This window comes from Oryctolagus cuniculus, chromosome 3 (genome assembly GCF_964237555.1).
Source record: "Oryctolagus cuniculus chromosome 3, mOryCun1.1, whole genome shotgun sequence".
NCBI lineage: Eukaryota > Metazoa > Chordata > Mammalia > Lagomorpha > Leporidae > Oryctolagus > Oryctolagus cuniculus.
The window spans coordinates 105,727,774-105,745,440 of record NC_091434.1 but is presented as its reverse complement, the minus strand read 5'-3'; the positions used below and the strand labels follow the sequence as shown (position 1 = coordinate 105,745,440).

The 17,667-nt window shown below is 38.2% G+C and overlaps 1 protein-coding gene across 4 annotated transcripts in view; it reads left to right on the top strand.

Moving 5' to 3' along the window:
- The window catches only part of THSD7B (thrombospondin type 1 domain containing 7B), a 1,008,953-nt gene that overhangs the window by 772,666 nt on the left and 218,620 nt on the right, over window positions 1–17,667 (top strand). For all 4 annotated transcript variants that reach the window (XM_051849593.2, XM_051849594.2, XM_070071550.1 and 1 more), the window contains exon 15: window positions 10,762–10,940. In XM_051849593.2, the coding sequence (XP_051705553.2) occupies window positions 10,762–10,940 (179 nt within the window). The remainder of the gene's footprint in view (window positions 1–10,761; window positions 10,941–17,667) is intronic.

Here is a 17,667-nt window from a genome sequence, read left to right as displayed (position 1 = left end):
CATATTGTCCTTTTTAAAAAATAATAAATTATAAATGTTCCTGAAATATATACAGAGGCTCCACTTTTACAAAGTCACATTCTCATTTGATTGTGCTGTTCATTCTGTTCAGACTCTGCTAACTGCTGATACAGCTTAACTTTATTTTCTCAGGACACTGTATTCATTCTCAAAATAGTCTAAATATTTGCTCCATGGTGCTTGCTAGTTCACCTCTGAGGACACCATTTGCTATGCCAAGGTTGATCCATCAAGGGGATAGGTGATAGGAACAAACAGAACAGATAAAAATCTCAATGGTTGAAAAGCACTCACAATCCATGTCCGTCTTGTGCCACCTGGAGGCTCTGCTCAAGGTCATCTTCCCTCTAGACGTTGGCTGTGGAGCAGCTGCTATCTGGAACATTGCTGGCCATTGTGGCATAGATAAAGAAAAGGTGTGGGGCCTACACTGTGGTGTAGTAGGCTAAGCCTCCGCCTGCAGTGCCAGCATCCCGTGGTGCCCCAGTTTGTGTCCTCTTCCGATCCAGCTCTCTGCCATGGCCTGGGAAAGCAGTGGAAGATGGTCCAAGTGCTTGGGCCCCTGCACCCACATGAGAGACCTGGGAGAAACTCCTGGCTCCTGGCTTCAGATTGGCTCAGCTCTGTTGTGACCATCTGGAAGTGAACCAGTGGATGGAAGACCTTTGTCTCTGTCTTTCCCTTTTCTGTCTGTATCTCTACCTCTCAGGTAAATAAAAATAAAATCTTAAAAAACAAGAAAAAAAGGTATGACAGATTGTGCTTCAGCTCTTAAATCTCCTATATAGGGGTAACACACATCAATGGATAAAGCAAATTATAAAAGTCACACCTAACTTAAAGCAGCAAGCAAGTATACCTAACCACATGTCCAAGAATGGAACCTGAAATATTTGAGGAATACATAGATGAATAAAAGACAAACTTGAAGATCATCTCTCAGAAACCTTAAAGGAAATGTAAAGCACATGGTGTGTGGTATAGTTTAAGATGAAATTCTCCTAGTGCAAGATTTGAGGAGAGGAACTCATATAGACCACTGAAGCCTCTCTTCTAAGATTTGGTAATATTGACTTGTCAATAATATGTGTGTCTTTGCAGGTTACAGATATTAAGTTTATTATGGGTTAAAGCTTCAGGTACTTTAGTTTTAACAATACTTACTTGCAATAAGGAGAGAAATCACCTGTGCATGTATACTCCTAACTGAGCATCTCTTTAGTCTGCCTGGAGGAACTTGCACAAGGGAGTTAATGGTGAAGTTGTCTATGTGAACAACTGGAGGTACCATCTTGATTAAATTGCCCAAACCAGTTTAAAAGATCTATTTTTATATTTGATTGCTTGCGTAAGTGGACACATTTAGAGCAAGAGAAACAGGTCAAGTGATTAGTCAAAAACCTGTGTCTACCACAATAAATATTTTTCACTAGAATGTCTTAGAAAATTGAAGTCAAAATCTATTCATAATACCTCAAATTGAAAATGCGTGTGTGTGTATGTGGTAAAACCTAAGTACTTGATTATATATCAGATTGTTGACTGATCACTTCCAAAATATGAATGACTTCAAGGGCAGGGTTCATTCTCTACCTTGTTATCTAGCACTAAAGACAATATTCTGAGGCCATAATATATGACGAATAATGTTTTTCTTCCTGCTTAATGGAAGCTGACTGTCTCCATCAAGCCTCTGCTTACTTCTGTTAAGTGTGTAAAAAGAAGCTTTTGTCCTAGGTGAACTTGAATGACCATTTACATCTAAAGTAAGTGTACCAGTGAATTGTGTTACTTTTTAAGATTTATTTATCTGATAGGGAGAGACAGACAGAGAGAAAGAGAGAGAGAGAGAGAGAGAGAGAGAGAGAAATCCATTAGTTATTCGTCAAAGAGAGAGAGAGAGAGAGAGAGAGAGAGAGAGAAATCCATTGGTTAGGCCAAAGTCCAGAGCCTGGGACTGTGTTCTTGTCTCTCACATGGGTGGCAAGGATCCAGGCGCTTGGCCTTTTCTGCAACCTTCCCAGGCACATTAGTAGAGAGCTGGATCAGAAAGGGGGCAGCTAGGACCCAAACATGCACTCTGATGTGAGTGCAGCTTAATTTACTATACCACAACCCCAGCCCCATGAATTATGTTTTTGATTAAGGAAGCTGAAAGACAATTAAATGACTTTTTCTTAGAGATAAAATAAAATTCAATGTCATTGTTCCACAAAAGATTTGAGCTTTCAGTAATCCAATAAACCTTTTTATTTTTCAATGCATTATTTGAACTGTGTAACTTCTAAATCAAGTATTTTTCTGATAGCTTATGAGGTTACATATCCAAAGAGAATTCCCTGTTAGTTTTAATACATTGGCATCATTTTATGATATCTAATATTATATTATCTGCATTGGTGACTTTTTATATAATGTAAAATATTTTACCAGACAATATCATTTTCAATTATCTTCCTTTTAATAATTCAAAATTTAAAAAAGAAGAGATAGCAATAATTTAGATACTCTTTAACTCTTCCCTGTTCATTTGTTCTGAGACACAAACATGATTGAAACCACCTTTTAAAGATTTATCATTCATTTATTGGAAAGGCACAGGGACAAACAGAGAAACCCTGGCAGGGAAGAGGGAAGGGATGGGAGCACTTTAATCTACAGGTTTACTTTCTAAATGGCCCAAACAGCTGAAGTTGGCCCAGATGGAAGCCAGGAGCCAAGCATTCCATCTGGGTCTCCCATGAGGCCGACAAGGACCCAAGTACTTGAGTCATCACCTGCTGCCTCCCAAGGTGTGCATTAGCAGCAAGCTGGATCAGAAGCAGAGCCAGGACTGGAAACCAAGCATCTGATACAGGTGATGGTGTTCCAAGGTGTGGCTTAACTGCTGAGCCACAACACTGACCCTTGAAACCATCATTGGCAACTGCTGTCCATGATGGTGTTCCCAGGCCAAGAAGTAAATTCTCTAAAGCAAGTGGACAATACTGTTAGTTTAACTACATTTTCACACTCTAATGGATTGAAATTTTAAATAAAAGTTTAACACCATCAGTTCCTCCTTTGATAACAATGGCAAAGTAATAACCTAAATCTCAAATTGCCTTTTTTAGGATAATTTTAAAATGTCTACTAATTTTTCCCATCTTTCCCAAACAAATATATCTTTAAAACATTCTGATTTAAGTCATTGCATGCTTTTAAGTATAGTATATTTTCACTAAATAAATATTGGGGTATTTCAAAAGATTTATGGAAAATGGAAGTAAAATGTAAGTTTAGGGTTGACATCGTGGCACAGAGAGTGAAGCTGATACTTGTAATGATGCCCTATATACAAGTGCCAGTTTGAGTCCTGACTGCTGTAGTTGATGACCCGAATACTTGGTCTCACCCACCCATGTGGGAGACCTGATTTTAAAGTTCCTGGTTCCTGGCTTTGTCCTGGCCTAGCTCAGGTCACTGTGGCCAATTCGGGAGTGACCCAACAGATGAAGGATCTCTCTGCTTCTTTCCCACCCTATTTCTGACTCTCTCAGTCACTCTGTCTTTCCAGTAAATGAAATAAATCTTTTACAGGTGGATGTTTGGCTCTGGTGAAGACACTGCTTGGGATGCCACCCTGGGTTTGAGTCCCACCTCCACTTCCGATTCCAAATTACTGCTAGTGCATACCCTGTGAGACAGCATGGGAAATTTCAACTAGTTGTATCCTGCTACTTACGTGGAAGACCCAGACTGAGTGCTAAGCTCTGGGCATCAGCTAGGCCACGCCCTGGCTCTGATGGGCATTTGGAGAGTGAAGCAGATTATAGAAAATATCCCTGCGTCTGTCTTCCTGCCTTTCAAATGAATAAGACATAAATATTTCTTAAAAAAATAATTTATCTTGGTGCAAACAGTTTTGGGAATCCATGTAGTTTTTCCTCATCATACACATTTCCCAGGAACATTTTGAAGGTTCCTTATATACTGACAAATGCCTTCTAGAATTATTACAATGTATAAATTAAAATCATAGAACTCTAAATATTGCAAAATGAACATATGCTATCATTTTATCTCACAAGATTTTCCCAGATCTTGTTCAGTATTTTTTAAAAATGTTCCCGTTTTATTTTTGGTACTGCAATTTCATCATTTAGGTACAATGGCAGTAAATGGACTGTCCAAAAGATGTTCCCTGAGACTTTACTCTGTAGGATAATATTAGTAAATTAGGTTGTTTTCTCAGGTTTAATATGATCAGCATCTGCATCTTCTACAAATTTTGAAATGAGATCTTATATTGGGAAAAATTAAAATTACTGCTCGAATAATGGAGAAGGAAAAGCACAGAGGTAATATTCTGGGAAGTAGTTTTTTAATAGGATCATCTATGCAGAAAGCTTTATCCATTTGCTAAGCTAAGGAGGTGAGTGTTTGAGAACTAGTAATACAGATTGAAAAGACATTTTACCATAGAGCCCTGGGCTTCAGCTATAGTTGATATGTCTTTAAATAAATACCCCTGCTTATAACATGGATGCAGTCACCACTAATGATCATAATCAGTCCATCTTTCTCTATAATAAGTTAATTTAGAGCACTGATTATGTGTAATGTCTATAGTTAACAAAATTACCTTTTTGGTTATATGCTACACTGATAATTCTGTCATGGCTACTTCATACCTAATTTCCTATGTGTTCAGATAACTGAAATAGAACACTAAAAGCATCTCTGTGCCAAGTAATGTGATGACACAGCAGTGTTTTCCTCATATAAAATGCAGTGTGAAATACTTTTTGATAGAAAAAATGCTTTTTCCATAGCAGTTGGGTTTAGATTTATGAATGTACCAGTGAAGTGTTTTCCAGATGGGAACAGCTGTTTTGTGGTCTGTTTGATGGAAAGGAGTTTCTAAAACATTAGTGAGGTTTCTGTAGTTAGAAACTGGAAATCTCATATGACAGGTTAACCAGGTAGACAGTCAAATTTGATCATATTCAGCTCCCAAAAGCTGTTAGTATTAAGTATGTGGGTAAAACTAATCCTTTCAATTATGAGATAGGTGTAAGAATATGCAATTATTAATACTCCTCACTATGGACTTTCCTTTGGGGTATACTCTAGCATGAAAATAATTTCTCTGAAAAATAAGTATTTCTATTGCTTAGTCCTGTTGAATTTCAAAATTATGTAATACTCGTTGAGTTTATAGCCTTAATGTTCATAGGGATCCCTTGAGTTTATTTCTTATCATGTGGAAAGAGAAAAAAAATGTAGTGCTAGAGGCTTGCTAATTAAAATCCTTAAATATGCAAATATAAATGAAAATGACTTAAACTCTCATTTGATTAAAATAACATCTACTTCAAAATCTCTTTAAAAATAGAACATCTATAGATGTTCAAATATTTAAAGTTTGTTTATATTACAGCTTCTGGATTTCAGATTTTCCTATTTAAAGGATGCCCATGCCATGAATTTCTGAATTTCTAGTCTTCTTTTCAGTGAGTAAAAAATAAAATAATTTTGTGTCTCAGTTTCTGTGTAATATTAAGTAAGGCTTGTGAATTTTCTGTAGCCCTTTATTTAGCTTGTATTATTGTGCACTGAACTGGAGCTCAGAGTGCCTTCGCAATGGCTATAGAATTAAACAAGAGAGAGTTAGTCTTTCAGCAGTCTCAATTAGAGCAATTTTTACAACTCCGGAAGGATCTGGATTTACTGTATTCTTATCAATGAATATTATTTGTGAAATTTAAAGGTACACTACACTAACATTAATGTAAAGGAGAGAGGGAAAGAGAGGGAGAGGGAGAGAGAGAGAGGGAGACAGGGAGAGAGAGAATGTCAAGAAGAGAAGACTTGAAAAGAGCCTGGAAAAGAGTTGGAAATGTATCAGATAGAGGTGAAGAGGTTGCCTTATAAAGGTTTTATGTGTGCCTTTTCCATTTAAATATAAAGTGAGAAGGAAAATAATGAGGGTGCACACAAATATATTCCTAGGAAACTGAAAGACTCCTCATGCATGGCTTTCTATTTTTCTGATTGAGAAAGCACTGAGATCTTAAGAGTGTAAAAGTAGGTGGAGCAGGTTTGAAGGAGCTGGTGTGCAGAAAGAGAATTAGAAGAAAACACAGAGGAATGGCCAGGCTGGGAGAGAATATGGTTGAAGACGGAAACTATGCACTAAAGTATTGCCGGCGTGGTATGAGTGATTTCTTCATTTACGTTCCATAGTCCTGTTTCAAGCAGAGAGAAGGAGAACAAATGGTCTCATGCAGGGCTGATGTTCTGACAGTGTGGCATGGCAGAAGGGCACTAGGACAAGGAGTTCAACTATATTGGTCAGAGAATAGTTACAGTATCGAATCAGGGACATCAAATTGGTTAGGAAAATGACTTATTTTGAAAGAATAAAAGCATACCTATTATTGGAGAAGGTTAATTAGTCTGTGTAGGTATAATTTCAGATACAGGAAAAGGAAGCGTGGGAGCAAAAACAAATTAGGGAGGTGGTTCTCAACCCAGACTGTACGTTAGGATCACCTGGGTTTCTTTACAAACTACTGATGCCAGGGTCCCATCCTCTGAGATTCTGGCTTAATTAGTTTATGATCTGTGTCCAGCAGTGGAGTCATATTTTACAGCCAAGGTCTACAGCCATTGCTTAGAACTTTCATCAAGAATTTGATTTTTGTTTTGCAAAATGGGCGGGTTGGTATTTTATTTGCAAGGCAGTGGGGCATCAGCAAAATTTTTATAAAAAGGGGTAACGTAATTATTATGTATTTTAGAAAAGAATATTTTACTCAGAGTGATTGATAGATACCAAAGAGAACAATTAGAAAGAAATACTAGTAGAGAGAACATTGCATTATTCTGAGACGTGGTGAGCTCCCGAACAGGGGACTGACAAGGGAATTGCAAGTGAAGGGGCATATTTATGGTTTTGCAATATAAGAATTTATGAAATGTATTAATGCATATGTAGAATGATGAGGGCGTCTATGATAAATTGAAATTTTTTTATGTTGGATAATTCTTAGTTGTTAATCATTGCACAATAAAACACCACAGCCTTTGCAAACCAAAACCACCTTTATTGTATCATAGCTTCCATGGGTGAGGAGTCCAGGCACAGCTTTTCTAGATTCTCTGCAGAAAAAGCAGGACTATAATCCAGGTGTGGGCCAAGGTTGAGGTCTCAGCAGAGGGTTGACTGTGGAAAGCTCTCCCTGGAATCCTCTGAGCTTTGGCAGAATTCATTCCCAGGCAGTTGGAGAACTGAGGTCCCTGTTTTCTTGCTGGCTGACACCCAGCGGCTGCCCTCAAGCCCTGGTGGCTGCTCCTAGTTCTTGACCACGTGGTCCCTTCATTTGTATTTCATAGCACGGCAGGACGATCTGTCCACAAAAAGAACCCCATACAGGAACCTGCTGTAAAGTTCATTGTTGCAGAGATGTGGAGAGAAGCGAAACTTTCCAACAGAAATTCTCATCTTCACATCTTCAGGAGAGGATATTTCTAGAGAAACTGGGACAGATTTCCCTTGTTCTCCATCATTTTACGGTGGCACGCTGATCGCCTTTCCTGCTCTGACCTGGGTTGTGTGCCTTCATGATGTGCCCAAAAGATAAAATACCCTAGTCAGTGTCTCCTTATTTTCTTATTTGATCCGTCTCAGTTTCTTGTTGACTTAAGCACTTGTCAGATTCCTAAGCTGGGGTGTGGGTTAGCAAGTTTGACTTTCACGTTTGTGCTTAAGCAGGGGACGCTTCAGATTCTGGCCTTGAGCTGGACTCAGAAGAGCCCGGGAGGTGCTACCTGGCCACGCATAACTGAATCATCTTTCTCCCTCTCTGCAAGGACCACCTATTCTGTTGTCTCTTCTGGATCCATTCTCCTTTGCTTTGGATTTGTTGAAAATTGTTATGAAGGGGGTTGAAGCAAAGTTCCAAAAGTGAAATTACCGTGTGTTATACTGGGTTTGCGTGTCGGGGGAAGTTGTTTATTTTCCCTTATTTGGGACACTACACTGTGAAATTCAATCGACTGAAGGTCCTAGAATTCTCCTAAAACCTAGTTCTTTGTTTCTTTGACAACATTTAAGCTAGCATTAATAAACTGAAAAGAGAAAATGCTTGGCCATTTTAGCTGTGTTTTATGGCCATTTCATATTGCAATCTTCCTTGTAATTCATAATTTTTATACCATTTCAGGTGTGTAAAATTCATTGTCTTGTAAGTATAAAGAGTTCAATTTCCAATTAAAGATTCTAAAAAGGCTCAGTACCACTTTTATGGACCTTTCACCTGATTGTCAGGCTCACCCAGAATGATCTCCTTTTTGTTTCATTGAAACTAATCAACTTGGTGCTAGCATTGTGGAGGAGTGGGTTAAAGCCCCAGGCTTCAGCCCCAGCATCCCGCTGCTCCACTGCATATCCAGATCCCTGCTATGGCCTGGGAAAGCAGCAGAGGATGGCCCTGCACTCACGTTGGAAACCCGGAGGAACCTCCTGGCTCCTTGCTTTGGATAGGCTCAGCTCTGGCCATTGTAGTCATTTGGGGAGTGAAACAGTGAATAGAAAATCTCTTTCTCTCTTTCTCTGACTCTCTAACTCTGTTTTTCAACTAAATAAAACAAATGTTTAAAAAAGAAACTAATCCATTTATTTGACACACCAACTATGTTTGTTGTGTTCCCTTCACTTTTGCCATTGTCCATAACCTGATTACCAAAATGGCATCCTGTCATAGTCACAATTCCTACCCACACTCAGAGAGAAGAGATTATACACTCATGTATAGCAGGGCACAGTAATGAGAAGCTGTTGCAGTTACTTGAGGTGAGAAATGCAAGAGACTTAGAATATTCTAGAAGAAATGGATATCTTCTGAATTTGGGGTAATTTGGTATCCAAGTATAGTTGTTAAGTAGGTAGTATAGAATTCAGGAGGAACATCAGTCTTGCAGATATTTATTGTAGTTATCATAGAGGTAGTAATTAATTTTTTAAAAAATTATTTATTTATTTGAAAGGTAGAGTTGCAGCGAGAGAGAGAGAAATCTTCCATCTGCTAGTTCAATCCCCAAATGGCCACAATGGCCAGTGCTGGGCCACGCCAAAGCCAGGAGTCTGGAACTCCACCTGGATCTCCCATGTGGGAGGCAGGAGCCCAAGTACTAGGGCCACTTTCCACTGCTTTCCCAAATGTATTAGTAGGGAGCTGGATCAGAAGTGGAGCAGCCTGGACTGAAACTAGCACTCATATAGGGTGTCAGCATTGCAAAATATGGCTCAACCTAGTGTGCTACAATGCTGGCCCCAAGAGAGCTAGTAGTTAAAAGACTGAAATTATACAGGGAAATATTATATTAAGAAGTAGGCTTGGGGCTGGTGTTGTAGATAGCAGGAAAAGCCACCAGCTTTCATGCTGGCATCCCATATGGGCTCTGGTTCATGTTCAGCTGCTCCACTTCTGATCCAGCTCCCTGGTAACAGCCCAGGAAAAACAACGGAAGATGGCCCAAGTGTTTGAGCCCTTTCTACCTAGTGGGAAACTTGGATGAGTTCAAAGCAGCTGGCTTAGCCTAGCCCAGTACTGCCCACTGCAGCCATCTGGAGAGTAACCAGAGGATGGAAGATTTTCTCTCTCTGTCTCTCCCTCTCTCTGCAACTCTGACTTTCAAAATAAATAAAGAAACCTTACAAAAAAAAGTTGGCTAAAGACAGGAGCAATGCCAAGTAGAGCTAAAATTTTTGGAGCTGTATTTCAACACATTATCTCATGATTCCAGTGCAGTTTCCCATTGTCCAACTTTTTTACTATTCCTCTATTTTTTCGTTCAATAATATCCTGATCTTTGTAATTTGTGATTCGCTTTCTGGCCTCCTATTTCCTCCACCAAGCCACACTAAATGGAAGCAAGAATCAATATGTTTCCTAGTGAAAGCTGTGCAGATCACAGACCTAGAAGAAATATTATCTCTAGGAGCTGGTGCTGTGGTATACTGGATAAAGCCACTCCCTGCAGTACCAGTAACCCATGTAGGCACCAGTTTGAGTCCTGGCTGCCCCACTTACTTTCCAGCTCTCTGCTGTGGCCTGGGAAAACAGTGGAAGATGGCCCAAGTCCTTGGCCCCTGCATCCACATGGGACACCCAGAAGAAGCTCCAGGCTCCTGGCTTCGGATGGGCCCAGCTCCTGCCCACTGGGGCAGTCATTTGCAGCTGCAGCGATTTGGGGAGGGAAACAGCAGATGGAAGACCTCTCTCTCTCTCTCTCTCTCTCTCTCTCTCTCTCCCTCTTCTTCTTTGTAATGCCTTTCAAATAAATAAATAAACCTTAAAAATAAAGTATTAACTCTATTATATTCCCTGTTGCAGATGTGAACTGCAGGAACTGTAGAACGGGGAACACAAACCCCAACGAGAGGAAGTGGTGCCTTCTTCAGTCCTGTACTGCGTCTGTTCTCCTTTTCAGAAAGTGAAACCAACTGTGTGCTTTTTCCTGTTTCTTCCATCTCATACTTGTATATGCAGTAAACAGAAGGGCACACATTTGAATGCTGAAGTTATTTATTTATATCTTAAATCTTGGGCCTTTTTATCTGCAGTAAAAATTCTTGAAGCTGCTGTAGCAGTATTGTTGAAAACCATGATCTGTGATAATGGAAATGAAAGTGTATTTGATTAGTACCTGTTTATCAGTCTTCCCTCCCTTCTCAAATCTTTTTCCTTTCAGGTTATATTCAAGAAGAGTGTGTCGTTCCCTGCCCATTTGATTGCAAGTTAAGCGATTGGTCTAGTTGGGGCTCCTGCAGTTCATCCTGTGGGATTGGAGTGAGAATTCGATCCAAATGGTTGAAAGAGAAACCTTATAATGGAGGTCGACCGTGTCCCAGGCTAGATCTCAAGAATCAGGTAAAGTGCTGAAGCAAAAAACAAAGGCTACAGCTGTACCCATTATTATTTCCTGTTGGAATTGAAGCCATTTTCTTTATCAGGTAGCTCATGAAATGTTACTGTAAGGTCCAAAGAGGGTTAAAGAGGACAGAAATTAAAATTATATAATTAATAATAGAAGTTACCCACTTGCTGGTACCATTGAGAATATGCTGGTATCCTTAGCTGTGATAATATCTACAAATTTAAATGCAATTTTTTAGATGATATTGACTTATAATCTGATATTATAGAATTTACATATTTATTAAGTAATAGTAATGCAATTGGGAGAATATAAGTTATTTATGACATAATTAGTGGTCTTTTCTGTCAACTCCAGAAATGGTGTTTTATTTTTTATTTCACCTGACTCTCTATCCTGAATTTTTCATTCTCAATCTAACCAATTCTTCCAAAACTCTCCATGTCTCTTGACTATTTCTCCAGCTGTTCTTCCTGAAGTCAAAGCTGTTTTCACAAATGAAACTCTAATAGATATCTGTTTATAGATGTCTAATAAAGTTCACTTTGTTTACTCATATAATGAGTCTAAAATTTAGTTAAGAATTATAATAAAGGATTTAGATTTATCCTATGAGTGAATGCAGATTATTAGATTAGGACTGAAATATCTTTTTTTTTTTCAATCAGTCGAATTTATGGAGCACAAGATGATACCTAAAAGTTCTTAATTCATGTAAAGATGAAATTTGTCTCATGTGGAGATGTAAAACCTCTGTGATTTGGAAACCTCTAGCCAAATAGCTGCAAATGTAGCTATTACTAATTCTATTCAATTATTTCTCCTCTCTTACTTTCTTTTTGATTAGACACCATACAGGTTGTCTGATGAGTGGGGAATCATGTGTACCTGTTCTTAATTAGTTTGAATAGTGTGTGAATTGTTTTTTTGGACTTAAATATCATATGTGAGTTTGAGAACAGTATCTCTAGCCTCTTTTTCTCCCAGTTTTTATAAAACTCACTGAGATGAAAAATGATCGGGTTCTAAGAAAAGGCTTAGTTCCTGTGCTAGCCTTAGCTTTGAAGGTCGTGTGGTAAAATAATGATCATAGTTTCTTCCCTTAAAAAAAGAGAGAAACCCAGTGGGGAAAACAAAGCACAGGATGATACAATCAAGATAAAGGCTATGAAAAAGCCTCACAAGTGCAGGCGTCTGGTGAAGGGAAGAACAAGATGTGATTAATGAAAGAAGAGGGAGGCCATCGAAGCAGGCATAGGCTGAGGGATCAGCTTTTCCAAGAAATGAAGGGTGCAGGTTTGTGGGCAGGAGGAGGGCTTTTAGGGGAAAGGTTTTCAGACTACTCGACCATCCCTAAGGGATTTCCCTGGTGTTAATAATGGAAAAGACCTACTGAGCACTTAAAGTTCAAATAATTTATGGTAATTCTCATATCTTCCTCAAAACCACTGGTGAAAACTAATTACTTTTTACTGTAGTGCTACATGCTAATTTTAATATGCTAATTTTATGAACTAGGAAATTACCAAGGGATGAAAAGAACATTATCTAGGCACAGACCTTAAGGTGACATTCAGTTTATGAAGGCAAATGTATAGAAGAAACCAGTGTATAATCGTTTAAAGTGTGAATAATGCCGTAGCACTTGTATGTCTGTTATGACTTCGAGAAGTCTTGTTCCAAACATTTAATTGGGATATCACGTTTATAACCTGGAGAAGTGGTACAAGCTTGAAATTAAGTCCAAGTTCTTGAATGATTTAGATACATTCAATAAGTGAAAATTAATTGAAGGCAAGCCTGTATGGAGGGGGTGTTTCTAATTTTTGTGTTCAAGAAGGGAATTCTAGCTTGATAAAAATTGATTTTTTGTGATGCTCAGAAATGAATCCTGAGTTTGATTAGAAATGGAATTTAGTATGGCACTAATCTAAAATAAAAATGTGTCAGATATCTAACATGCATGTGGCTAAATTAAACTTGAATCAAAAAACTTGACCCCAATCCATGCTCTATATCTTTTTAAAATTTATTTTTTATAAAAAAACAACTGATTTCATTTTTGGGATACAAAATGACATGACTTACAATTACAATATCAAATAATTAAATCAAATCGATTAACATGCACATCACCTCAAATACTTATTTTGTAGTGAGAACATCTGAAATTTACTCTATGCCTTTGAAATACATGGTGTACTACTATTAACTGTTTTCATTATGCTGTGCAATAGATCACGGTTTTAAAAAGAAATCATTTCTCCCGAGGCTTTATAGCTTTTGACCATCATCTCCCTGTTTCCATTACCTCTCATCTTCTGATAGACAACATCTACTCTCTGTTTGAATGGTCAGTTGTTTTAAATTCCACATATGAGAACATGTGACATTTCACTTTCTGTCCCAGCCTTATTTCACTTAGCATAACACTTTCCAGTGACATCTGTATTGCCACAAATTCCCAAATTTCTATCTTCTTTAAGGTTAGATAGTTTCCCATTGTGTTTATACATCACATTTTATTTATTCGTTCATCTTCTGTATACACTAAGATTGAGTTCATCCTGTGGCTGTTGTAAATAGTGCTGTGTAGAACGTGGGAGAGCAGATACCCTTCCACATTCTGATTTCGGGTCTTTGGAGTATATATCCAGAAGTAGGATTGCTGGATCACATGATAATTTTATTCTTAGTTTTTTGTACGACCTTCATACAGTTTTTCCATAATGGCTGCATTTATTTACATTCCCACCAGCAGTGTACAGGGCTCCTTTGTCTCTACACATAATTTATGTCTTGACATAAGTTAATTGATCAGGGCAATAATTAATAACCCTCCCTCTTACTACTAAGTCTGTAAATGGCAAGGGAAAATACTGTTGTCAAAACCCCTAAATTTAAAAGAAGTTTCCAAAGCAAGCACACTTGCTCCTGTAAGTAGATTTGTGGGGAAAATCTTGTGGTGACTTTATTATATACTACTTCTTATATATAGTAGAATCCCACGTGTGTGTGTATGTGTGTGTAATTTTCTTTATAGAGTTTTGTTTGAAATGATTCATATTTTCTTAATCCATCTGACAATAAATTGGGCTTTCAGGGATTTTCATAATTTAGAAAATATTCCTCAGCTTCTGTAATTTATGGTAATTCTTCTTCATAAGGTATTGCTGTTTGCTTCTCCAAATCAGAAATATGGTACAGCGGTAAAGCCAATGAAACTCTTGTAAGCTTTAGTTTTACTATTGATCTGAACTTAGTTGTCTCCTTTTCAACTAGTCTTTGGTTTCAGTTCATTTTCTTTTTTTTTTTTTTTTTTGGGGGGGGGGACTATATTAATGCCTATTCACCAGTAAGTAAGAGGGTTTTTTTGTTTTGTTTTGTTTTGTTTTTTAAGCAAGCACATTAGAGCATTAAAAAACGCAAATCTTTATTACCTGAGCATGAGGAAGATACATTAGAATCAAGATTAGTCTACCATACTATTCATAAAACACTGGGTTTTCTTGGGTGAATATTTATGTAAATGTTAATTTACCTGCATGTGCTAATTTTCCTCTTTTGATTCTCTTTAAAACATGAGGACTTCTTCAGGGTAAAGACTGTCTTTTTACTTTTGTAACCCATTTCAGTTCTATTACACTATCTTGTGGGTTGTCATATTACATTCGTTGGATGCCTCATTCTGTCTGGGTGAGTGGTATTGACAAATAATAATCATAAATTTCATGAGTGTAATGAGTGTGGCATGATCAGATTGGGATAATTAGCATTTCTAGCTCCTTATCATTCCTTTGTGTTTGGAGCCGTTGGTCTCCTGTCTTACAGTTCCTTATGGTTATGCTACTATGCAGAACATTATTCCTCTTACTTCACTGTATTTTGGTACCCATTATCCAACCCCCGCTCTGTACCCACTCTTTCCACACTTCCCAGCTTCTAGTAATCACTACTCTACTCGCTTCTCCTTTGAGATAAACTTTTTAGTTTCCACATATGAGGGGGAACATTTGATATTAGCCTTTCTGTGCCTGGCTCATTTTACTTAATGTCCTCCGGTTCTATTTATTTTGCCACAAATAACAGGATTCCACCCTTTGAATGGCTGAGTAATATTCCGTTGTGTATCTCCCCACATAAAACATTTGTTCTCTAAATATATTTTTATAGGGGCAGTGATTTTGTTTGCAACTGAATGACGGTGCATAAATTGTATAAATGTGTTCTCTAGAAACATTTGCCATATCTTCCCCTCAAAAAGAGGTGATTGAAATTTCAAAATGATGAGTGTAATGCATTTTGCTTTTCATAACAGGGTGGTAGTGTCTTTAAGAATGCTTTCTTTCTTTTTTTTAACTTTTATTTAATGAATATAAATTTCTAAAGTACAGCCTATGGATTACAATGGCTTTCCCCCCCATAACTTCCCTCCCACCCGCAACCCTCCCCTTTCCTGCTCCCTCTCCCCTTGCATCCACATCAAGATTCATTTTCAATTCTCTTTATATACAGAAGATCAGTTTAGCATATATTAAGTAAAGATTTCAACAGTTTGCATCCACATAGAAACACAAAGTGAAAAATACTGTTTGAGTACTAGTTATAGCATTAAATCTCAATGTACAGCACATTAAGGATAGAGATTTCTTAACATTTTAACATCATCTCTTCCTTAGAAGAGGACTTTCAGGTGAGGACAGTTTTCTGTGGGGAACTAGCTTATGCTTCATTAACTGTTAGCATCATGTAAACATGCAGAAATAACCTAGCTGTCCTTCTGTGGGATAATTTGTTTACCAAGAAAAATATCTCTACACTTAAGGTTTAATTTGATGTAACCAGTTTTGGCATCTGGCTTCTTTTCAGCCAGCCCAACTCCCACTAATCCTGCCCAACATAATCATACCTGTAAGACTTCTGCTCACTTTGGCCTTAGTATTTTGATGGGAACACCAGACTGTAACTCGAGCAAGAGGTGGATATATAAAAAGGCCCAAACTGACCTATGATTAAGTTGCATTCAGGTGTACTGTTCTTGCATGTGAAGGCATAGTTGGTGGCTGTGCTACTGGTAAGAACTTGTGTTAAGAATGATATATCACCTGTCATAGAATGAAGGGTGGCTGGGTGATTTGTTCCTTAGGGTTATTTGGAGGACTTAATGGAGGCAGATACTCCCAAAACGTTTCTTCTCTCGGCAACATAGTAATTACCCAAAGTCCAGGTACACTGCTCCTTCCAAGGGACAACCTGGAATGGCCTTTGCGGGCTGGTGTTCTTCCATTTGTTTCCTTCATGCTGCTTGACAGTTCCAAATCTATGCTCCCTGCGTGTAGCATTGCACTCATTGATTGAGCTGAGTGGAGCACAGAGCAGACTCAGTGTTTCTGCTTTTGCCCAGCTCTAAACACAATGGCTGCCGCTTCTCAAGAGTTTCCTCTTCTCCATCATTAACTTAACTCACGTGGCCCCTGTTCTTGACCCTCTCAACCAGGAGCCCTGAGGCTTGTTAAAATCTTTAGAAGAAGCTTTGATCATTATTCTTGAGATCTTTCAGAGTCACTTAGGAGAGGCAGTTTTCCTGTGTTTCTTGTGCACTGGAACTTACACTTTATTAGGATCTTTTAACACTGGATGTTGCTACTCTGCATGCATCCAAACATCTTTATATGTCATTCAAAATGTTTCTGTTTACTTCTAGAATGTTCTTCACTAGGCAGACTTGGCAAATACCCCTTAGGCAAGGTTTCAGGATTGCCTGAAGTCAGATGTAAAATTGTAAATCTGGCAAATTTTCTCTTTGATATTTGTTCATTTTCTTCCCACAGCTCATTTCCCCATAACCCTTCCCTCCAAAAGCCCTAAAATATTATTTTTTAAATTAATTAATTTTTAAGGAATACAATTTTCATAAATACAACTTTAGGAATATAGTTAGTCTTCCCACCATACCTGCCCTCCCACTCACACTCTCCCTACCTTCTCCTCCTCTTCCTTCTCCCCTTCCCAGTCCCATACTCCATTAAGATTCATTTTCAATTAACTTTGTACATAGAAGACCAACTCTAAGAAAAGATTTCAAACTTTTGCACACACATGCACACACACCAAAAAAAAAAAAAAAGAACTGTTTGAGAACAAGTATCACAGTTAACTCTCATAATACAACTCTTTGAGGACAGAGGTCCTACATGGGAAGTTAGTGCACAGTGACTCCTGTTGTTAATTTAACAATTAACACTCTTATGTATGACATCAGTGACCACTCAAGGCTCTTGACATAAGCTGCCTAGGCTATAGAAGCCTTTTGAATCCACAAACTCTGTTAGTATTTAGACAAGGCCATAAGCAAAGTGGAAGTTCTAAGTACTTTGCTAAAAAAATTAACAGAACTTGCTTTTCAAAAATTTTCTTTTTTTAAAAAAAATTTGTTTTGTTTATTTTAAATTCAGAGTAACAAAAAAAGGAAGGATGGAGAGACAAAGAAAGAGATCTTCCATCCTCTGGTTCACTCCCCAAATGTCTGCAATGGTCATAGCCAGGTGCCTGGAACTCTGTCCAGGTCCATCACATGGATGGCACAGGCCCAACTTCCTGGGCCATCTTTCACTGTTTTCCCCAGTGTATTAGCAAGGACTGAATTAGAGGCAGAGCAGCCAGGGCTCTAATTGGTACTCACATGGGAGACCAGCATCATAGACTCAACCTGCTGTGCCT